Below are 24,140 nucleotides of genomic sequence, written 5' to 3' on the forward strand. Positions count from 1 at the left end.
GCCATAAATCCCCGTCAGGTACAGCGTGCGCAACTGCTCGCCCTCACCCGCTGCCCCAAGCCGAAAGCTCAAGAGAAAAACGCACCTCATTTCAAAAGTTCAAGAAGTAAGTTCTGGTTTAGGTAATACAATAACGTGATGAGGATTTGCTCAATTTGCAGCATGGCTTTTAACATACCCAAATACAACATAATTTTACCTTTTGCAGGAAGTACTGGAGACTTCGCACATTTTCCAAGTTAGATAAAAATCCACAGACACTTTAAAAGGGAAAAGCGCTTTGCTTCTAAGGATGCTACTTGTTAAACAAACTCCTTGCCATCAGCAGAGACGTACTACAACTATCAATTAATTGCTGTGAGTGCGCTTCTTTTCTCTTGACTACAGTAGCAGAATTCACAGGCATAGAATATTTCCAGTGTGTATAGCTACAACGTGGCTTCCCCCCTCCACTTCTGAGTTAATCATGCTATAACCAGGCCTGAGCACAAAATTAGTAATAATAATTTAAAAAAAAAATAGAAAGCCAAGAGGCTGCCAAACTGACTTCTGCAGGAGTTGTGAAGGCAGAGGTATCTGACGCGCAAACATGCGGGTATCCTATTTAACATTAAGAGATTTTTTTTTTAAGTACAGCATGAAAAGCATGCAAAGAAACTATAAATCTACCTTGGGAGGAGATACTTTTTCCTGTATAAATATTGTAAAAGTGTATTTTATACAGCTACAGATATATCACGTTACAGAAACGTGGATGCCTAACCTATCAGGGAGCTTCACATTTAAGTAACTCAATCAGATACTATGTGCCTCCGAAATGATAAAGCCATAAATGCTCGTTAAAAGCTCCCTGAGAAGTAGTAAATATTTTGTAAACTAGTTATATATTTAAGATCTCTGGACAGCAAGAGAAGGAAAAACAATTCCTCTCCTATCTAAAGGTACCAATCAAACACACTATGCACATAAACATCGCAAGATGCTTGGTGGGAGAGTGTGTGTGTATGTGTTTGTGTGTGTTTTAATTAACTCCTTGAATGCATATGATGAGCCAGCCACCCAGAATTAGTAATGCCAAACTCCCGATTTGATTCAAATGCAATGAACACAACAGTCGAATTGTGCGGGCTGGTGTGTCACTCACCAGCTCTCTCATTTGGGCTTTTGCCTTCCAAGCCTAGTTCACAATTTCAGCAACTGGTAAATTATTGAGATGTTCATTAAAATCCATAATCTGTAACAGTCAACTTCTTCCTCGCTAAGCACAAGCACAACAAATTAAATTAGCGCACGCAGGACATTAATGAGTAGTCTGCAATGGCATTAATTCCTTCAGCCTTATCTCAGAGAAATAAAACCATGTTAATTTTCATTGTTGCAAAAAACCACTATCTGAAACTTTTAACCAGCACAGTATTTATTCTTCAGATCCCAGACCCCTAGACCCACAATCATCGGCAATAAAGTCCTTTTCTCAAAGCATCTCAGTGGAAGGTAAAAGCTGTTCAGCCCGATACTAAAGAAACCTCACTGTTTTCTTTTAAATGAAGGAATAATCACTCTTACTTCTACAGGTAGATTTTAGGAGAGTGGGACGTCATTCCTAGCAGGCCGGTTAACAGAAAGGTGTAATTCTTTCTCTAAAATTCTCAGCAAACGCAGCAGCAGAAGAAAGCTTTTAGGGTAACTTTAGCTAAGAAAAGCACTTCGGAATACGCAAAGTTTCCTTTTAGGAAAATGATTTCTCCATTTGACAGTGTTGGTACAACCCCAAAATAAATTCAGTGGGAGTCTGAAATGACTCGTGCAGTGCAGCAGTGAAGCAGCTAAGTATATTTTTTTCCTCCCAGCAGAGGCTTGCTTTACATCCTTGAGCCTTTTCTTTCTACAAGCTAGTCACTAGCACAGAGAATGTTTTGAGTGCACAGAACTGGCGACTGTAAACGTTAAACTTGTTCTACTGTTCCTATCCCCATGCTCCCATCCATGCCTTTTGTCTTTTCTAGCTCCTATGGAAGCACTACCCCATCCTATTTTCTCCCAGAAACACTGCATACATCTTTGCCTTGAACTGGCGTGTTAAAAATAAATAAATAAAAAAATATTTAAAAAAAAAAATAAAAAAAAAAAGGAAAATAAAAAAGAGAAGAATGAAAAAGAGAAAAAAGAAAGGATGTCACTGTCCGGATGCCTAGCATAGCCTCTCTCTCAGTCTACAAAGAAATGTAAAGATGCAATAATTAATTTTGGTTTAAGAACATTCCATACACTAGGGACATTGTTAAGCAGTCACTTTATCTATTTTTCATTTATCAGATTTTATTAAGACATTAAAACTTTATGCTGGGCATTTCTGAGATTTTATCATTCCGTAAATCTCACAGCTGTTCGCAATGGTTCCGGCTGCATTGTCTCTCCCTTTTCTTCAATGAAGTAAACTTTCTTTCTATTGTGGCCATTCTTGTTATATTTAAGTATAATAATGCATCTTTAAAAAAAAAAAAAAAAGACAAAGAAAAGAAAACCCAAACACCAAAAGAGTTATTCTTTTTGAAACCTTTAAAGCCAATTCAGAGTGCCACAGGTACATCACAAAGTACCTCCCAGAAGTTATCCTTTCCCTGTGCAGCAAACGGAGCAGATTCCAGTTATAATTTCTTCCTACAACGTTTCTGCAAACAACAACCCCCTCAGCGTACGCATTCTGATGCTCCTCTCAATCAGGCAGCTGAACCGCCACAAACAGAAATAAAGACATGCAAGTAACTTCTCAGCAAAGGACAAAAAAACTCACATTTTTGGAACGGTAATTAATTATACATGCTAATTCACAAAACCTACTGCAATTTACTAGTGATGTTGAATGAATTAATGAATGTTTATTCGTCTGACACTGAAGATCATTTTCATTCCAAGTGCGTATCGCAAATGCCCACTAATGGCCACAGACACACAAGAGAAGTCCCCTTGATTCAGATCCCTTCCGTTGGGGTGACTGAAAGTTTCTGAACTGTTTGCAGTTTACCGGGCTACACTGAAACGTCACGGGAAAGACGACAGGGAGAGAAGAATAACCTCCTGAGATACATACAGACGCTCTGAGATCTGAACTGCAAACAACTTTGCTTGATAAATCTTCACCTCCTTGTAATTTGCTAGTCAAGTTTAAACGGGAATAGTAGGAGATGGGTACTAATAACAAATCTGAGGTCGGTCATGCAGACACGACACGCTGGACCCCAGCGACTGCAGAAGTGTGCTCCAAGAACGGTGTTTACCGAGAATTTGAGAAAATAACCTGCCATAAACGTCTAAAATACAATCATCTGTGCATCGTGCATATATACGCACGTGAACTCTGAGAGCATGTGTGTCTGAGGGTCTGTGCATCTCTGTGTAAGAGAAAGCGTGTCCTCGTGCCTGTTTTCTGATAAACACACATATATTACATGGACAGTATCTACTCTGTGTATGTGTGTGTGACTATAGTCAAACACACACAATGTAAACAAATGGTAATGATTAACAGAGATATTGGTTTGTATTACCTATTTCAACTGCAGAGGGAAAAATGCAAAAAAAAAATATTAAAAGAAATTTATATGTCCCGAGGTTCGTTTTTATTGCTTCCCATTTCTACTGCTTGCTATTATCTACATAGCAAAAGGAGAGCAGCGTATTGATTATTTAACTAGAATGTTTACAACAGCAAAGCTGGGATCTCTGAAAATGAAATGTATGCCTAAGGGGGGGGCGGGGGGGGGGCGGATGAGTAGAGAAGCTCCATCTATTTCTGAAGAATATGTTTTGTCCAAAATTATTTGTTTATACATAAAATTTCTATAAATACATATTTAGAATGCAGAGAGACTTCATATTAAAAAAAAAAAAGGTCCCCCAACAGGAAAATGAAAGGACTTCATTCTGCTTCAGAGAGTTTACAAGTATTCTGCTGATCACAAAGTTCAAAGAATAATCGAAATCGCTTGCTTATAAATGCCTACGTATAATCTTAGCGAAGCACATGAAATACTTGAATCTATTAGTCGTACGAACAAGGCAAATGCACGATCGGGATGCTAGATCAGATTCGACACCAGAAACAGTAACGGTTTCCTCAGGTAGTTGAACTAAGTTAAAACAACGCACGTGAACAAAACCAATTTTTTTCTATTATTGCAATGATAACAAACCAAAGAAACACGCCAAGTATTCCAAGTTAGCCTGGAAAATTAATTGTATTAAAGACAACCTTGGAGCAGCGCAACCATGCCAATTCCACTTTCCAGCAAGGAAGCGTTCTAGTTGCAGAACAAGGATTGAAAGCGTTAAAACAGTTCTTTTCTGCGTTTCCCGATTTTATTTTTCTCCGATCTTTTAATTCAAGCGTTCTTTCCTGTCCTTTCTCTGCACGCGTGTTCCGCAGCCCACTTAAAATGTTTTTGTCTTGCCTTCTTTCCTATGCCTTTACTATCAAATTCAGTAGGTTTGAACGATGAACAGCTTGACTTAGCATATTTTTAACCAGCTGGTCTAGCACCTAGCTTGTATTGCATAGTCAGATACAACCAAATGTTTATACAGGAGGTAGCTTTCACGAAGATGAGAAAAACCTAAGTAACGCGCATCCTGGCATTCTTTTATTTACCGCTTCAAAATGAAAGTTTGGATTGTTTACTGCAGCCATGCAGGGGACTATTAATAACCTTTAAAAACGAAGACGGAGGGAAGGGATGCCGGATCATCAATGGACGTGCGTACAAGCAACACTTCAAAACCTCTTAGGAGCGCCAGATCATATGAAATAAGGACTAAGCTCTCGGAGGTCACAAGCCGTCACCAGTGACAGCAAAAACTTAATTCCAGGCAGGGAAGGCTCCCGCTTCGGGCAGGGGGAAGACGGGCGCACCTACGTCATACCCAAACCCCGCTCGTCATACCCAAACCCCGCTCTTGACACTCCGCGAGAGAGGCGACGGCCAAAACTTGGAGACAAGACTTTCACTTTCCCCCCCCCCCCTTTTTTTCCCCTCTTCTTTTCCCCCCCGCCCCACCCCTCCCCTCCTCGGGCAGAAAGATGTTCTCCTGACGGAGGGCCGGGATGTTAAGTTGCCTAAAAATAATCGCTCCTGCTAGATCAACAAAAGGTCATGTGCTCGGCGGAGCGCCTTCCCAACTTTGACGGGAGGGCGAGGCTGGGAGTTAAGCCCCCGCCTCGCCCCCCGCCGCCGCCGCCGGGCATCCTCCGCGTCCCGGGGAGTCCCCGGGCAGGGCGGGGAGGTGCCGCCGGGCCGGGCACCGCGCTCGCTGCGCCTCGCCGGGCCGGGGCCGGGGCCGGTGGGCTGGCGGAGGGCAGGGCAGGGCAGGGCAGCCTCCCGAGCGGCGGAACAAAGCTGCGCGCCGGGGGCGGGCGGGCGGACGGACGGACGGACAGACAGACGGCCGGGGAGAGGGGCTCGGCGGCGCCCGCCGGGCTCCCCCGCCCCGCCCCCACCCGGCGCACTGACACGCCGTTCGGATAGCCAAGGTAACGCGGGGGGGGGGGGGGAGACGGACACGGGTGGGAGGGTGAGGGGGGGAGATCCCTCCGGGCTGCCGCCGAGCGCCGGAGTTGCGCGCCCGTCCCCGCCGCGTGCCGGGGCGCGAGCCCGCCCGGCGGGCAGCCGATCCGCGCACACGCGCGCGAACACGCGTGCTCGTAGGAATTACCCAAAAAAAAAAAAAACAAAAAAAAAACCAAACAAACCACAAAACAGAACAACAAAAAAAAAAAACAAACAACAAAACCTGGGGGGGGGGGGGGGGGGGAGGCACAGGCAGAAACACACACTTCCCCCCCCCTCCCCAAAGCCAGCTGCCCCCCCGCCCCACCAACTCGACTCACCTTTCAAACTCCTGAGGTAAATCAGGGTCAGTTAGCATGCTGGAAAAGCACAATTTCCCTTTGTCACAGCAGCCACCTATGGTCGCCTCCAACTGAACCTGTCAAGTGAGTCCAAACCTTCTAAACCGATTGATTTTCTCTCTCTCTCCCTCTCCCTCCCTCCCTCCTCCCTCCCTCCCTCCCGGCTCGCTCGCTCTGAGCTAGGACTCCTTGACCAGTCTCTTAAAGGGGCAGCGCGCCTCGCAGCAGGCTGCTCGCACAGCTCCCCCCACAGCGGCTGCGAGCCACTGGGCAACCTCAGGGTGCCTGTCCTTTCCTTTTAATTCTGATCGCCCGCCGCTGCGAAACGGGAAAAGTCAACTCCTTCCATGTCCCAAAACCTGGGGGGGGGGGGGGAATAGATAGGGGGAGGAGAGGGGGGGAAAAAAAAAAAAAGCCGACAATCCACCTAAACCCGCAAACCAGGAGCAAATCCCCTGCGCTGAGGAAGATCAGTGGAGAAAGAAGATAAAACAAGAGCAGACTGATTAAATTGAAACAGTTATCAACTCTCTCGGAGTTGAAATGGGGGAGAAAAGATTAGACGCATAAAAATGTTACCGAAGGCATTCGTGCTCCGAAGAATTTTCATTCCTTCCTCTCCCCCCTCCCTCTCCGCTCTCTCGCTTTCTCTCTCCCTCTTTCTCTCTCTTTGGGGAGGGGAAAAAGAAAAAAAGCCCCAACCACCCCGCACAACAATCAGGCATTGTTCTGAGGGAAGAAAAGCAACTTTGACAGATTGAAATATAGCAGAGGCCCCTTCAAGGAAACCTGTAAACAACTTGTCACTCACTCTGTCGGTCTCACTGTTAGCTCTTGCTTTCCGCAAAGTGCTGCGAACCGTCCTGGCAGCAAACCCAAAGTTTCCTCAGCTCCAAACTCCATCAAACAGCCCTGTTGTGTGCGAGGGAAAAGGTAGCCACATGCCAAAACAGCGGGCACGCACACACGCGCAAACAGCAAAAATAAACTTTCCGTTCGTCTGCTAGGGCTTCTCTTGTTTTCTTTTTTACCTAGGCCCCCCCCCCCCACACACACAGACAGACACACGCCCCCGGGCGAGGAAGAGGAGCTCCCCCCGCTCCCCCTGCCCCGGCCGCCCCGATAACGAGGTGGGCGAAGCGCGGCGGCAGAGCCCCTCGGCTGGCTGCCGGAGCGCTGCCTCCGCCGCGCTTCCAATTATCTAGATGAAAATCTGCCGGGCGAGGAAGGCAATCAGGTAACGGGCCTTTGACACAGGCGGGGACCGGGGCGCGGGCAGCATCCCCGCGGGCCGCGCCGGCCCCGCATCCCGCCCCGCATCCCGGTGACACCCGCCGCCCCGCTCCGCTCCGCTCCGCCCCGGCCCGGCCCGGCGGGGCGAGGGGCAGCGGCCGGGAGAAGGCGGCGGGGAAATTCCCGTCCCAGCCCCGGGGATTAAGCCGGGGGCTACCCTGGAAGCGGAGCGCACAATGCCTCAATAGTCTGCACGGCCCGTGTCCAGCCTGGCACTGAGCTCGCAGTGTGTGTGTGTCGGGTGGGGGGGGGGGGGGGGGGAGGGTTGGGGGGGTGAAAAAAAGAGAAAAAAATGAAAAAAGCTGGTCTCCCTGTTCTTTAGCACACACATGCACACACACCCACACATCTATACTCCATTCTTTCCAGTTCCCCAGCCCTAATTCCTTTCTCTCTTCTCTCTCTTTTTTTTCTTCCTTTCATTTGCAGCTGGACAACATTAAGGGCCTTTAAAAACCACGAGGTTTTGACCCCACAACAGTTTGATTAGGTCCGCTGCCCCCTCTCTTCCCCTCTTATTCCTACCTCCCCATGACGTGGAGAAAGCGAGTTTACTTTTTGAAATAGAGACACACATTCGCACAGAGCATCCATAAAACGCTCAATGCTTTTACGCCCATTGGCTTAAAGTAATTCCAAATAGAAAAGCTTATTATTTTTATTAATATCCATCAGCTACACTGTTTAATTTTCTCCTTTTCCCTTTCAATGTGTACATTATAAACCAGCAGGCTCACATGGGGGCCAGTCAGTCCGGTGTTGGCATAAAGGCATCGTAGCTAGAAGTCTGGGACGATCATTTAAACCCCGAGTAGCAAACCCACTTGTAACTTATGCAGATCATCCCTGAAGAGCACTAGACCATTCATGAAAAAAAACGCCCAAGCTAAGTTTGCAAAGGCGCCTTCACTGCGGGTCATAAAAGAGGATCTGCGAAGGCTGTCTCCAGCCTGCCTTACACCACCACAGCGCTCGGAGCAGAGTCGCATACAATCTGTCAACTTCTGGCATGAGGTTGATCTAATGGCTCCTCACTGTGGGGCAGGGTAAACTGACTTCCTTCAGTAGCCCCTAGCAAATAATATTTTCCACAGAGGTCCATTCATAGGAGTCTGACAAACCCAGTTAATACATACAAGGATTTTTTCATTTGTTATTTAGTAGCTAACCCTTTTAGGACAGCTATGAAGTAGACATTGAAAAGGCAGCAGATGATTAAGAAAGAACAATTCCAAATACTTTCTCTTTCATCTGAGGGTCTCAAACCACGTTAAGTCTCACATTACTCCTCTACAGGTAATAAATATAATTAGGGCCGATTCCAAAACTTTATTTGTATTGAAAAGTATCTCACTCCACAGGGGCTCTATTCAAATCAGCAAATCTCTGTGTGGAGTAGGAGGCTACTTAGTAGGAGAATTTGGCCTCAAATAAGGAAACTGAGATGCAGACAGGCTTAGCAGGTTGCCCAAGCTGACGCGGTCAACTCCAGCAAAAGGATGAGAAACAAAGATCCCATGTGCCTCACGGTCCACAACAGTCCTTACACTGCCGAAACACATACTTTTTGGCTGGTTTTCCCACAAAGACATGATTTTTACATCTACTATTCAGTTAAAACGTACTTCATTTCTGTATCCACATTTACAGGGCCCCTTTTCTTGGTCTTTCATTTTCCCCTTGATGTATCATTGCCAATCCAAAAACGCTGCTGCTCCTCTGCCACTTCATGCTTTGCTTCCCCTATTTCCCTACACTTGGCCTTGGGAGAAGTTTGCAGAGAGAAGCCGCTCAGAAACCCCACCTTTTATTCAAAAAAATTTCAGCGATTTTGGCAGAAGAGGACAACGTACTTTGACTGCACGTTAGCTCCCCTCAGCTCTCTCACCTCACATCCTTTTTTCAACTCAGCTCCACTCCACAGCTGCCCTTCTTCCTCCACAACCTTCTCTCATCTGTTCACATACATTTACCCCTTCCTATATCATTTCCTATTTGAGCTTTTTCAGGGCAACGATCACATTCTCCTCCAAGCTGGTATTATGCCTAGCACAATGGGGCTGCTTCGTTGCTGGCTCTCAGCTAATATGATTATAAACCAGAGCAATAACCGTCAACATCAGGATTTATGGAAGAAAACATTGGCTAGACTAGGAAGAAGTACAAAGAACCATAATAAAAGGCGGGGGGGGGGGAAGTTCAGGGGAGAAAACGGTAACTGAGCAAAAGGGAGAGCTGAGAAGGGGAGAGGAAATGGAAGAAAGGAAGGAAGTAAAGGTCATTCCCCTGAATGCTTCTGACATGAACCCTTCTTTTCCTTTACCCTAGTTTACATTTACCCCAATACATTTTATGCTCAGGTACCTGCCCCGTCTTCCCAATTTCCTTCATTTTACGTTTTCTGCAACTGCTGAGCTCCCTCTCCCAGCTGAGTGGGCGGGAAACAGAATTGGGTCCAAAAAGGAGGAAAAAAAAAAGTTACTGTTACCATTGTATTAATATTGTATTACAGTACCACTGCACTGTTATTATTAGATTATTAACAATCTATTGATAAAATTATATTCCCATAGTAAGTTCAACTGCAATGGCAAGAGAGAGAAAAAGCAAGTTAAACAAATGGTTTGAGGGAATCTCTGAAACCTTTCTGCAAATCATTTCATAGTAACTTTAAATCTTGCTTTTTAGAAATTGCCTGCACATATCACAAAGGCTGCTATCATATCAGAAAGTGGAAAAAACAAGGAACTGGGAGAAATAACCGCTGAGAAGGAAGAAAACGTATGTAACGTGCAACTGTCCAGTTTTTAACATAGAGAGTCGTATTTTGTCCTGAAAATTTTGACTCGTAATAGCAAGCCCCGATGCCCCTTTTTACTGAGTGGGTCGCTGTTACAAAACCCACTCGCAACCTGGGAGGGTCCACGTTCAGTTCTCTCAATTCTCTTCTCGAACTGAGAATTCAAGATAGAAGCTCAAATATCTCCAAGTGATGAGAAAAATGAAACTTCCCCCCACCCCTCCCTCAGCAGTTCAGTGAATCTGCATTTTTCTTGATTTGCCTCCTTTAAGGGGTCCCCAAAACAAACAAGTCCAGGTAAGAGAAGACAATTTGGGTTGAACTAAACAAAAGAAAGCTCCGATTCTCATTTGGATGAGGGGAGGCAACTCAAGTCATAAACTCCTACCTGAATTTTTATGCTTAACTGGATTTTTTTGTCACTGTTGGGGCTCTCCAGTTCAAAAAGTGAACCAAAAAATCATTTATCCACCCATCTTGAGTTAGAAATATCTTAACTCTGGAATACTGCATAGACAGAACCCACAGGTCTTTATACAAGCATAGTGGCAGAAGGAAAACCTTAAACAAAGCATTAATTTATTTTTTTAAAAAACATCAAATGACAGCACTTCAGCCTAGTGCCTTTGGCAGATACTGCAATACAGTAAGTAAAGGAAGTGCTGGAAAAAAAAAAAAGGGCTTTTTGGGTTTTGTTGTTTCCACTGTAGGTTTTAATAATAGAGACCTACCAGGTCCAAGGAAATGTAAGATGTTCCACAGAATGATTTACTGGAAAATTCTCACAGAAAATATGCAAAACTCTGAAGATCCTAAATGGATTTTCTTTTTTAGGCGCACATCCAAAACAACTGCAGCATTAAGAATGAATCTGTAAGATTTCTAAGAAAGGGTGTTTTGGAACAGGTTACGAGAGAGCGGAGGGAGAATGAGAAGGGGGTTGATGCATTCACTATGAAGAATATCTCGCAAATAATGAGTCCTTACTTCAGAGCATGGAAATGTTTAGCTACAATGCAGTTTGGATCATATGCTTAGGAACAGATTTTTCCTTTCAGTGTGCATGCCTAGCTGCCATTTCCATTAATGGGAATTAAGTACCTGTGTCAAGAGGAGAAGTTAACTCTTAGAAATATAACTAATCTATGCTTTTTTTAAAGAATGTAAATGCCACATCAGGCATGTTCAGTGTTGGCAAAACTGAGCGCTGAATATAGTAGAGCAAAATCTGAGAAGAAGAAGGCGGTCTGGAGGACTGAAATTTCTGTGCTATTTAGAGTTTTTCAATTTACTGAATTTCTTCAAGGAAAAGTAAAACCATCTCATTTGCAAGTGGGAAGCCCTCGTTTATCAGCTATTTACTTGCAATTTCAGCAGGGGCCTACCATCTGCAACCCTCCCTGTAAAAGAGAACTCACACTACCCTTAAGAAGAAATGTGAACCTTCACCTAAAATTTGAATTCGGACTTCTCTCAGGGTCACTAAATATTACAATAAAGTTCCTAATCATTGCTTAAAAGGAGGTTGGCACTCCTTTTCAGTGGAACCTGTCCACTCCGCATCAGCCAGGGTAAGGGAACCTTAGAATTAATACAGATGTAAACGGTAATAATTTTTTTAAAAAAGAACTAAAAATATTCTATGTGAACACATTTAAAATTAAATTGCATATACATTTAGGCAAAAAGTAACTTCTAATTGTGAAAACGAGCAAAATCAGAGAGAAGACACATTCCTGACTTTGTGTCATGTCCCCCCCACTCAGTTCCTTTATTTTGGGTACAGCTTGTTTTATTATATCTCTATACTCTCAGTTAGCTGCAGGGTCTCTTTACTGTTTGTCTTAGTAGCCTCTGCACAGAAGCAGCTTGAAAAAGAAAATAAAATAAAAAACAGGACAGTTTATAAAAAACTGTCACAAAAATAGAGAGCATATCCATGGATAGGAACTGCGCTTGAAATGATTTAAGAAGCTAACTGGATTTAAAATTTACAGTTTCTCGTTAAAGTTCTGAACATAAAATGTTACTAAAATAGGAACCTGTTGCTCCGAGTCTTTTTTTTTCCCCTATGTTCTTTTTTCAGCGCAGTTATTTTGCACAGAACGTACCATCCCAACTGAAGTCCACAGACTCACCTTACGCGCAATTTTCCTATTCTGCCTCCATCCTGATCAGGATGATTACTTTCTGAGTGACAGACCTGTTTACTGTCAGTGCCATTCCGATCTTCACCCTCTCAGATGACAATGCCAGCAGGAACGTTCCTCCTCGGTGTCATTTCCGATGACTGTTACGAAGATGTAAATGCCTGCGCAATATACCTGACAATGAACCTAACTCATTTCATACAGATAACCAACTCCCACCAGAAGGAAATTACTCCCTTTTCCCCTGGTGCACGTGTGGAAGAGTGGTTTGGTAGAAATCGAGTCTCTTCTGTACAGGCCCCCTAAATTTTATAGCCAAACATAAGCTTCTGAGCCTAAGTATCCTAAAGACACATCTTTGATCTGTTTGTGCAAGTAGATAATAATTGTTGAGCATGACTCCAAGTACACTGAAATTGAGGTCTTTCTGCTTAATCCAGTGGGCCTTTCTGCATGGCCCTCAATAAAATTCTTGCAGGTTTTATCCCCACATTCTCGTCACTTCCTCAATAACAATTCAGTCTCTTTTTTTAACTCATCCACTGAACAGGGTTAGAGTCATCACATTTTGTCTCTGTATTTCTAATCTGCCTGCTTTTTCTGCTCTGGTCTTCCTAACCTGTGCACCAAGGACACTGGGTTTAAAACAAACAGATTTGCTTCCATTGATTGTCTGATGCAAAACAAGCATCATGCAATTAAAAGTGGAAGGGTATTTTGGAATCATCCACAGCATCTAGTCCTGTGAAGGCATTCCAGCCTTCCTCTTGTGGTCATGAGGTTTCCTCTGGTGTTTGCAATCAAAATTCTCTGCGCCCACAGGTACACCTACTGTCTGCTTCTCTTCACAAGAAGTGGTTGTCTTTTAGCGCCATTACGATCGTTTGTTATGCTTTTAGCATAGGACTACAGCCACCCCCAGCTAACCGGATTGAGCTCTTTTGCGGTGGGCATGATACAAACACATACAGCTCAATTCACGGTGGCTCTCCGTTTTATATATTCCCTTAGATTAGAGAAAAAGTGGGAATATAAAATACTGCCAAATAATAATACCATTTTCTATGCACTTTGTACTGGAAGACCAGTGAAGAATTGGGTCTTTTGTAAGAAATATCCTCTATCTGAGCCAGTTTACAGTTCAGACTGTGATTGTAATTAGAGAAAGCACAAAAAAGGTAACGTTCTTATATTCTGGAAATCACTTACCTATTTTATTCCTTTTTAGTCTGTATAATCCTAAGAATTCATGTAACTGCTATCTAGTAAATGTTTCAAAAAAATATACGTGTAGAAATGTACAGTTTTTCAATTCAGAACAAATATGTAAATATATTCCCTCTCTACTGTACCATACACAAGGTCCCTACATTATGTATACAGTCTATGGTAAGATTAATACAAATTAGCATTTATTAAATGCACTCTACTGATATTTAACTTGTTATACATGTCACTGGGAAGATCAAACTAAATGAAGCAATGATTCTAATGACGTTAAATGCATCTCTGTCAGGAAAGGAGTTGTAAAACACGTTGCTATCTTACACCTTGCACACTGAAACAGCAATCAATGAGTATGCAGAGTTATGTTTCATTTAGAAAGTTAGAAAAGCGTACCATACCCATTCATTTATTTTATGGTGCTCTGATCCAGTTTTATGAGTGATTTTCCTCTTTTGAGTAAAAGCAAAACTATTGCCATTTGGTTCTGTCGAAGCAAAAAGCTGAACTCCTACTTCCAACACACAGACTCCAATTCAGCCACTATTACAGAGAAATAAACAGGTAAGCATGGTATAAAACAGCCCAATGGCTTGTTGTTACTGCTATTTCTATGGAGGCTTAACTCTTGCTTCTCATCTGACATTACATGGGACAGCTAGAGGCTCGAAACATTGCCAGATAGCATGCTGAAGGCCCCTGGGAATGCTTCTGCACCTTGTGTGGGGAAAAACAGAAAATACTGCTATAGTATATTGAAGCATAAATATGGGAAAATCAGAATATCTGGGGACACTCTTCAAAAGCCCTAATGCAATCTAAGTACAGGGTTGAGTACCTTGTACTACCAATTAGCTTGTAAGCAAGACAGATCTTCAGCAGTTGCCACTGAGGTCTATTCAGAATATAAAAGAATCACAAGGAAGATATAAAAAAACACAGCCATCAACAACAAAAAAAGAAAGACACCACTGGACTGAGACAAACATTCATTACGATAAAATACAAAGAAGTTTCTCAGGAATGTTTATAAAAAAAAAAATTATGTCATAGATTTTCTTCTGCCTGGAGAAGATCCAAAGCTGAGTGTCTCTTCTCTTGCCATATAACATTGTACTGAATCCAGACTGCGTATTTGGTCACCCACTTTCCCCTTTAAATAACACTTTCTATTTCTGATGTGGCTTTTGTTTTGCTTTACAAAGTTTAATTTCTCTTTCTCTGTTGATGTATTTTCCTTTTGTCATTATTTCAGAGTTGTGTAGAAGTAATTAGTGACATGATGCCAAGGACTGAACCTCACAAGCAACCTAAATATTTTGATTCACTGAGAATGCAGTCCATAATTTACAGAGTGCCTGACCCCTGTCCAATAAATAAAATAAAATAAATTAGATAACTGCTGCATGTTAACAGCCTGAGGTATACAGAGAAAAATATCAAAATGCAGAAACAGTAAATGTCACCACATTGAATATCAGAGATAGTCTTCTGACACTTTTTCAAGAAACAAAATCACATTCATACATACCTTTTTAGCATTTGACCCCACATGATCAATCCTGTCAACCATTTCTCCTAATATTTGCATGTAGCCACTGCCCTTTCTTGAGAGCAATGTGGTTCAAAATCTGGGCAAAGATTTCACATGTGAGAATGTCACAGGTGAAACTTGTTTCCTAATGAAATCTGAGCTAGCAATAGGATGGCAGCAGGTGTCTCCAGAAGTGCAACTTCAGTAGAAAACTGAAGGAGACAGACATACCTAACTTTTTGGGTTTTTTTTTCCTTTTTTCAACCTGTCATTAATTTCTCAGACGGGTCCCAATACTGTAGTCGAAGTTGAAACCTGCCGTATGCAGTCAGGACAGGCCTATGGCACAAAAGCAAGCACACAGAGCTTTGTGACAACAATCTCTAAAAAGATCACAGTTTTTAGAGTGATTTGTGGGCCATGACACACAGAGCCACTAAAAAAATGCCCATGACATTACCAGGGATTTGTGTTTCATTGCATGAAAAAGACGTACATCATTTAACAAAAGCAAATTTTCTTACAATAGTTCAAAAAATCACCACAGAATTTAAGTGAGAACTCTGCCTCAAACACAGAAACTACAGCCTGCTTCAAAACAAGAGACAGTTCTCCGCTCTGTTACACCCTACATGTTTCACAGCAAGGTGGGCTCAGACCGGACAAGCACTCTATAATGAGAGAGGGAAGTTTATTCCTGTCACTCATCTCCTGCTGACTGCTTTAACTCTGCCATATACGTTACTTCATAAAACATTAGTCTATAAGTATAAAGTGGTTTAAAATATAATACAAACCATTTTTTATAAGACAGAGAAAACAGGCAAGCATGCTACCGAGTTTGACACTAGGAAGTACCAACCAAGATGCACCGTGACCCCACAACATCCCCCTGAGGACCACAGCTGGCCGGTGCAGGTCCAGGCACACAGGTCAAGTTGGATAGATAGACCCTGATGTGCGTTACAGAACCTCACCTGTTAGAGGTGTGGTCTGCAAGGATGGGGTGACAGCAACCTTTTCATGGCTAACTCCAAAATCTTGTATTTGGACACATAATGCAGAGATAAACATGTGAGTATTTTATTTCTTTGATAGGGAAATACTCTGGGAATCTGGACCAAAAGTGAATTACAAGTTGCATAAAAGACCATTTCCTATTTTGTATTTGTATGTTTGCATTTTAGTGAATGACTTATTGTTGTTCTTGTAATAACTGAAAAAGTAAAAACGAGTAACTGATCTTCCTTTCTTTTATTTCATAAACTTCTGGTTTTATTATTTATCTTTCCTCTAAACAGTCTCTTAGCTTCTTCCTTATACAGAAGTCAGTCTATTCAAGATTAAGACTTGCACTGCTTCTCTCTAAATTTCTTCGGTTTCTGCTACATACACTCTTCAGGTAGCCTATCCCATCAAGAACTCAGTATTACAGAAAAGGGCTTGCTAATGACATACGCCACTCTAGTATTTTCAGCATTATATCCTATTCCATTTTCAACAACTGGATCTTGTCTTAGGATCACTCCACCTACTTTGATTAAATATTCCATAATGAAACAGAGGTCGTCTTCCCTTCCACTCCCAAGTGGTCAGTGTTACGCTAGAACAGAGCAATGAGCATCACCACATTCATTTTTCTGCCTTATGTGCAATGCTCTGCATTTGTCAACACCACACTTGTGTAGCCAGCCTGCCCATCCTCCTGCATGGAGTCTCCTACTATCTTCTCCAGCCCTGACTTGAATGATTCTGCCTCAGACGCAAGTGTTTCTGTACCACTGGTCGTGGTCATTTTAAATTTGTTTATATATAGAGGGGTGTGTGTTTGTGAAACATCACCTGCAACACTCAGATTTTAGATACCCCTCTTGTAGTTTTCCTATACCGAACATTGATAATTTACTTTTGTCTTCTGTCCCTCAGAGGACTGTCTAATTCTTGAAAGCACTCCTATTCCAAAACCACTTTTCTAATAGCCCCTTGTGAAGGTCTTTTTCAAAATCTTTCTTTAAAGGGAAAAAACCCTCAGGATTATCTTTTACTATTTGTTGACAAGCTCAAAAAATTATCATTAGACATCATTTTTCTTTACAAAAGCTATGCTGATGAATAGCTATAGTATCACAATGCTCATCTATATGTCTCCTAATTTTATTTTTTATTACTATTTCAACCAATTTATCAAGTAAGGAAAGAAAATTCATTAGACTAATTCTCAGCATCAATTCTACTGTTCAATTAAAGAGAAGCAGAAAAATTGCTTTGTCCAACCTTACAGGTTAGAAGCCAATATTAAAGGAAAGACTACATATTAAGTTAGCAGCCCTATTTGAGCTCACCATCAATTTCCATTAGCACATTTTGATATGTCTAACTTTACCTGGTACTCTGTTGCTCTTCATCTGATGAGTTTAGCTCCTACTTTTCCTTCACTTTTTTCTTTGACAGTAGCTAATCCTTAATATTGCAAAAGAATGGCTACAGGTTAGATTTCCCTCTTAAGTCTTCTGCGACAGAAAGTGACAAGGAAATAATTTGGTTTCTCAGCAAACCTGTTATCCTCCTTACCTATTAGTCTGTGTTTCAATACTAAGGAAAAAATCCTTAACTATTATTCTGTGTTACAATATTGAGTGCAAAAATATTTACAAACTTGATGTGGACAGCCTTTTAGAAAATACCTGAATTTACTCCTTGTAATTTCAGCAGACCAACCCATCCTCAAGACACTATGCTTGTTTTGGATGGGGTTCTCTTGCATTTCTAGCTAGCAATAATCATGACATACTCCAGTTTTAGGCCACACCTATTCCAACAGCTCATTTCCTTTCCTAATATTGTATACTGGGTGGTGCAAACGAAGTCTTCAAACAGCTTGGAACCAAATCCACCCCCTAGACTCAGTAAGCCCTCAGGCGTTGATAAACTTTGACCATACATTGATTTACTGAGGAAGCCTATAACATCAGAGCCTGTCTTTGTCAAGGAGGTATGAAATGGCATCAGCTCTCTCAAGCTGAGGGAACTATAGCTTCCTGCATCAGGCAGTTGGGCCAGGGATTTTGCAAGATTAAGCCACCGTGGAAGAGTTTTGATAGTCTCTGCACATGGTTGGGCTAGCCCATATAAGGAGAAATAAAGTATTTTTTAGTAACGATCCAATGGCCTGCTTTTACAAATCTGACTGCAGAGTTTTGCATGACTACTTTGTAAAGTTTGCACTATTTTCACAGGTGGGAGAGAAAGCACGTGCAACTAGGATGGAGAAGTTTCAACAGTAACCAAAACCTGACAGGTTATTTTTTTTCTTTTAAAAACTACGTATTTCTTATAAACCTTACAAAATGTTTCCTTGCATTAGAATTTTAGCTGCAAGCACTGCTTTCAGTATTGGCAAACATATACAGTCTCCCTGATGCTCTCTACAATATCCATACAGGACCTGTAATGTGACCTATCCCTAAAATACAGGCTATTCAATGAAAAGTCATTAGTACTGTATTTTTAAAGGTTGTTACACATGAAATCTGTGTATCACAATGGTTGTTCATATGTGAGTATTCAGTTGTTACTATAACACAGTGAGTATTCTACATGGGGAGGACTGCAGTAAGCAAATCCCTTAGAAAAAATCTGTTGGACTATTCAGATTTGCAGGTTAATGAAAACCAGGAATAACAGACAGGAGGCTCACCCCCACCTGCAAGGGCAGTATGAAGGCAACAGACCCATAACATGTGCTTAACTGATCCCACGTCATGTGGACAGCGAATCCCATGCATCTTTGTTGCATTAGCCTGACTGCACATTGTCACTCTCTGCATAAACCAGGAGCACCTGTCCAGGATTTTCAGATATTCAGCATCTGTCGCTGAAGAGTCCGATGTTGCCGAGCTGTTTCTGGCTGTCCAAAAATCTCACAGATCACTGCACAAAGCAACGAGGCAGTAGATTATCACTGAAAGCCATTGCACATTGCCCAATTCTTTACAGTTTCTGTGTCTAGAGAAGCTTTCAGACTTACCACATTCAGAGTCAGTTAGATACAGAAGAGGATCCCTGTAAGCAGCATGTGCAGGTCTTGTGGCATCATTCTGAACTGGAAGCCAACACTGACCATTTCCATCCCCATACCAGTGAGTAAAAGTTTCCTCACATGTAGACTATGGACAATTCTTGCTTCTGGTGATCTAAAATACATCTATAATATCTGAGGTCATCTCCCTAACGGTGTGACCATACTCCTTGTACTTATGCCTTTATTCACAGGTAACCATGTAAGTGTCATTATTTTCTCAGTGGTTAAATACACAGAGCTGAATAAAGGAAGTATTCACAGAAAGCATTCAGTTTGGGTACTGTGATCCATTTCAAACATCAAAAAAATACAAACCTAACAAAAATCATGAAAAGATAAGCACGAAGTGCCTTTATGAATATAAAGAATCTATAAAGCCGTCACTAGGTGGGTCCATAGCAATGGATTAGACTTTGAGAGATGTTACATGCAAAACATTAATGCTTAGAACAAATGCAATACAGACCAAAAGAGAATCTGGAAATGGGAAAGTGAAGTGAGAGAGATTCTTTCTCACAGCTGCAGAGCCATCAGCCCTCAAAACCAAAGGGCTGAGGGGCTGTATTTTGCACTGGCAGCCCACCCTTGTAGGTACTTTCATTAGGAAGAGTACAATTCAAATTATAACAGAAGTTACTCATGTTCTCTGGTAAGCAGGTCCACGTGCTCACATGAAAGCGGTATTTCTCCTTTCTGTAAGACTAAGGCTGAAGATGAAGGAAGGTTTTTTTACAGGCCCAAATCTCTGCATCTTCAAGCCAGGAGGAATGTTCCTAATTCATCCCCAAAAGTATTTCTTTGGGGCAGTGCGTGGAAAGGAAACTGTCGTTTCTTGAATTACTTTCCTCTTGAACTGCCATAAGAGTAGGGTGTGGGTTCCAGGCAGAAAACCCATTATTTTTGGTCTGGTCACATTTATTCACATCTAACCAGACTTTAGCCAAGTAGGAAACTGCCTCAGCCTGGCCACCATGACAGCAAGGAAGGAATAACAGGTATTTTCTCATTTCTGCTAAGCGAAGCTCCTATCAGAATACAAAGATGAGGGAAAACGTGGGTGGATTATTTGGATCCAGCTGGCTGTACATCACACAGTAAGGAAATGCCACGATCTTTGACAGGTTCATATTAGCAAAAATCAAGCAAAAGATTATGGGGAAGCTTCCCATTCCATTATCAAATAATTTGGGGGAGGGAGAAGGATGGGAGACTAGCAGTTTTTCTTTCTAAGCTCTCAGGAACTGTCTGTGTTGAAAGCATTGTCTGAAATAAAGACTAATCTAAGGGATGTGAAAGCAAACCTATCGTTAGACTATTCAGAAAATGTAAAGCAGGAAGAAATGAACCATTTTCATCTGCTGGAGCTGCTGCACAGCAAGTCTAACTCACTGACTAGTGATAGGTGCCAGGGCTGGGGGGAACTGCCAGCCCTGATTGCCTCTGCCCACGCCCCGGGGCTCCCCCCACCCTGCCCATGGCCCAGGACCCCATGTCAGCCTCCCGGGGCCATCAGCCTGAGCCCCAGCGATGCTGCAGCAGGGCCGCTCTCCAACTCCCTGCAGCCCTGCCCTGCCTGGCCATGGGCCCACCAAGCTGGGCCCACCCACGGGTCCACATCTGAGCCTGGCCGTGGAGGGGGCCCATGCCTGGGGCTGGGGTGGTGGGACAGGCCCTGGCTGCCAGGCCCTGCCCAGCTGGCCTGGGGGAAGCCCCCATGGCTCCCAGTCCCAGGGAGCCGCTGGCCCCTGTTGACATCCCGATGATAGGCCCTTTATTGTGATCCACCCGTAACACAACCAACAACCGAAAGCCAGGAACAAAACCTACCAGGTAACCTCCAAGACCTAAACCAAGCAAAAATCAATATCACAAGCGCCTCCCCTGCGGAGATGAGACTGGGAACACGCTGTTCATACATGAACGCACTCCTCCCAGTTACGCACGTAAGCTGTCTCTATAGTGTATAGAACAAGGTGCTTTAAACACTAGACAGAGACTGACCTGTGGCGGTCAGTAAGGAAGTAGTGGGGACAGTATTTAAATAATGTCACCCACTGGTGTTTGAATTCACTGCTACCAAGGAACCGCTCCTTACCCTTGGGACCCACAATTCCATGGTATTTTCTACCTTTGGATCTTCCCCAGCCACTGCTTTCAGGAGAGAAGGCACCACCCAGTTCCTCTGCACACTGCCAGAGGAGAAAGAAGGGAAGGCAGTGCCTATGGCTCTCCACACCCCACAGACCTACCAGTTCAGCGATTAAGTGACTCACCTGCGAAATGGAGAAGCTGGGGCCAGCCCTCCTCTGCCTGAAGGCTACAAACTCATGCCCTGCTGTTCCTAAAGACTTGCTCCAAGCGCTGGCCATTAAAGCTGCAACTACTGATGAGTCAAACGCAGTCACCCTCTCTAGAAGCTGCTAGAAGATGCAGAAAACTCGCTTTGATAGGAAAGTTAAGTAGCACAATGACAATCCGCTAGCACAGCAGATAAGGTACGCAACTGAGAAGATGGTCCTCCAGCTTCCAGACTCTCTTCTATGGCATCTTCCTTTGTTATATATTAAATGGCCATGGATGAAGTATTAAAATTGTTTCATCATCTAATTCATTAAGCTAGGAGAGAAATCTCTTTCTGCAGCCAAATGAGTCTTTTATTCTTTCTGGCCAGTTCAAACAATTTCATTAAGAACACTGCAGGTCTCAGCCAGTCCCAGATTCTCCAGTTCTGGTGGTTGGGCCACTCTCCTCAAAAGTGGGAAACATACCTCTGACGCCCCCTTCGGCAAGAGGAAGTACTAACCCCTGCAGAGCAGCATTTAATTTGTGGATCCAGAGAGATCTCTGACGAAGACAGGTGCTACGCTGTTCATTTCTACTAAGACAGCAGCACTTTTGAGTCCACTTTAAGTTAAGGATCTCATGCAGTTGGGAAGTTTCAGCACAATCAGGGTAGACAGAAGCTAAGGAGAGGTTCTTGGGATCACAAGATTTCATTTAGGCACTTAGGCTCTGTCACAGTTCACTTTAAACACTTGCAGATCTGAGCCGAAGTGCAGCTCCAATTAAAAAGAATTAAATTAAAAAGATATTCCCTATGTAAAGAAAATGGATGTGGTTTGAATAAAACTCCCAGACAGGGAACAGGCTGGAAATACATGTGAACTCAAGAGTTTGAGTCAGGTATTTAGCAATCCCTTGGAATTAGTGTCTTTGTTTCCTAAAAATACATGTTTGCTACAACTTTAATATCTACTTAAAGCCATTCAAATGTTCAAGGAGTGGCAACAGTTAATTTTTGTTAAGTATTACTGTCAAACTGCACTAGGATATATGCAGAACTCGTCACATGGTTCTTTCAGTGCAGTTAAACAACACACTCAGCCAAGACAACATAAGATAGCAGCATTATGGTATGAGCTAAGTACTATTATATCATCAGGACACTCTCTCAAATGAACACTCTAAAGACACTTACTTAGTAATTTCTCAGCAATTTTGACTACAAAATTAACCCTTTTTTGATTTCGATATGCATCACCAAAAAATACATATCATGTAATCTCTAGATACAGAAAATATAATTGAGGTAAAGATGAGTTGCCTAATAGGTTGAACATGTGACTGTAGGGTAAGAATTCCCCAATTTTTAATACCAGTGATGGTCCAGCTTCTTCCAGATCTTTAAGGTCTCGTCAACATTAAGTATCTCAACTCTAAAAAAATTTAGTTTCTATTTTGTGGGCCTTCCAAGAAAGTCAGCTAGTTAATGTTCTTTTATTTTTACAGCGCCTTCAAAATATGGAGCACTGCATAAGTGCATAGAATTGCTAGAAGAACCGACAATGGATCTGGAATTTTCCTTTGGTGAAACGGTTGTCTCAACAGCCACCATTTCTCTCATTGAGAGACTCTATTTTCTCTGAATCACTGCTAGTATGTTATGAACTTCTCTAATAGATGGCAAGGATTTGTGGAAACCAGGACAAAAGTTCAGCAGAGGTGAATCACGGTGGGACTATATTTTGAAGCTTCCTCTGGAGTCCTCTCATCAATCATCTGTTACTAAAAAGGCAGAGATGGTGCAAGGGATGGAATACTACTTACTGAATGACCTGGAAGCATCGCGAACATTCATTTGAGGAAATCTCAGTGTTTTCTCATACTTAGTTTGCATTCTTTTGGATTTATGGCTGTTCTGAAAAGATGAGGCTAGCAGTAGTGACCATTGTGGCTGATACGCTGTTTGGTGTGGTATTTGGATTTTGGTCAAGGGAGGGTTTTGCTTTATGTGCATGTCAAATATCCAAGATCTTGAGTAATGTTGATAAACCAGGAAAACTTTTGTTGCAAATTTGATATATTTCATGTCAATAATGCTGCAAAAAGCCTTTTATCTTGTATTGTATTCTATTTCCTTCCAATTAAGCCTGAAAAAAGAAAGGCAGGGAAGAAGGCAAAAAGACCAACAAAACTCAGAACTTTTTAAGTTCTTCAAAAAGGTTCTGTTCAAACAGCAGTTCAAAGTATAGTCTGGTTCTTATTTTATCCTGAGTTGGCTTATCCATCCACCATAAGGACTTCTTTAATTCCTGTAAAACAACTGTGTGTTCAGGAGAGTGTCTATTCTGAAAATGTTTCTATTCATAAAAACGGTCTTGCTGAATTCTAGCTCTCCAGTATGTTTGCAACTCAATGTGAGATTTACTGGCTGACAGATAAAAGATGTCTTTTTCAAGCACCAGTCCTGAACACTCAGTAAGGGATCATAAAATCAATCTGGTTACCTAGTGGCTCATCCAGCAACAATAGGAATAGACAATTTGTTCACTGTCAACACGTGGACAACTCCATTGCCTTCACTGCCTTCAGTGGGGCTGTACAGTTTAGGCAGCCTTGTGGAGGAGCCACATTCGGACGCCTGCTCCTGATGCATGAAACAAAAGAAGTTTCATACCACTGTTCTCTGAAGCTGCCGCTTGTACAGTGTGGAGCAGGGGTCGGCAACCTTCCAACGGTGATGTGCCAGATTGTAATTTTCTTTCCCAAATTAGAGTTTAAGAATGCTGGCAGGAACTTTGCAGGAGCCAACAGACGCTGCCTCTCAAAGAGGCAACATGCTGCCAATCAGCTGATTGGCAGTATCTTGCCTC

At 42.7% G+C, this 24,140-nt stretch overlaps 1 protein-coding gene and 1 long non-coding RNA gene across 18 annotated transcripts in view; one reads left to right on the forward strand and one right to left on the reverse strand.

The window, feature by feature from the left end:
* Positions 1–24,140, reverse strand: part of SOX5 (SRY-box transcription factor 5) — a 722,135-nt gene that overhangs the window by 292,708 nt on the left and 405,287 nt on the right. For 7 of the 17 annotated variants that reach the window (XM_075114301.1, XM_075114282.1, XM_075114292.1 and 4 more), the window contains exon 1: positions 5,885–6,038. The exons of 5 other annotated variants lie outside the window; for them this stretch is intronic. In XM_075114301.1, coding sequence (XP_074970402.1) covers positions 5,885–5,922 — 38 coding nt within the window. In that variant the 5' untranslated portion in view covers positions 5,923–6,038. Of the gene's footprint in view, positions 1–5,884; positions 6,039–24,140 lie in introns of those variants that run through there. 5 more of the 17 variants (XM_075114353.1, XM_075114342.1, XM_075114312.1 and 2 more) reach the window with 2 other exon arrangements.
* Positions 7,491–23,651, forward strand: LOC142066630 (uncharacterized). The gene is made up of 3 exons (XR_012663752.1): positions 7,491–9,979; positions 18,143–18,204; positions 22,777–23,651. It is a non-coding gene; the product is annotated as an uncharacterized LOC142066630 (long non-coding RNA).

This window comes from Phalacrocorax aristotelis, chromosome 1, assembly GCF_949628215.1.
Source record: "Phalacrocorax aristotelis chromosome 1, bGulAri2.1, whole genome shotgun sequence".
NCBI classification, from domain to species: Eukaryota; Metazoa; Chordata; class Aves; order Suliformes; family Phalacrocoracidae; genus Phalacrocorax; species Phalacrocorax aristotelis.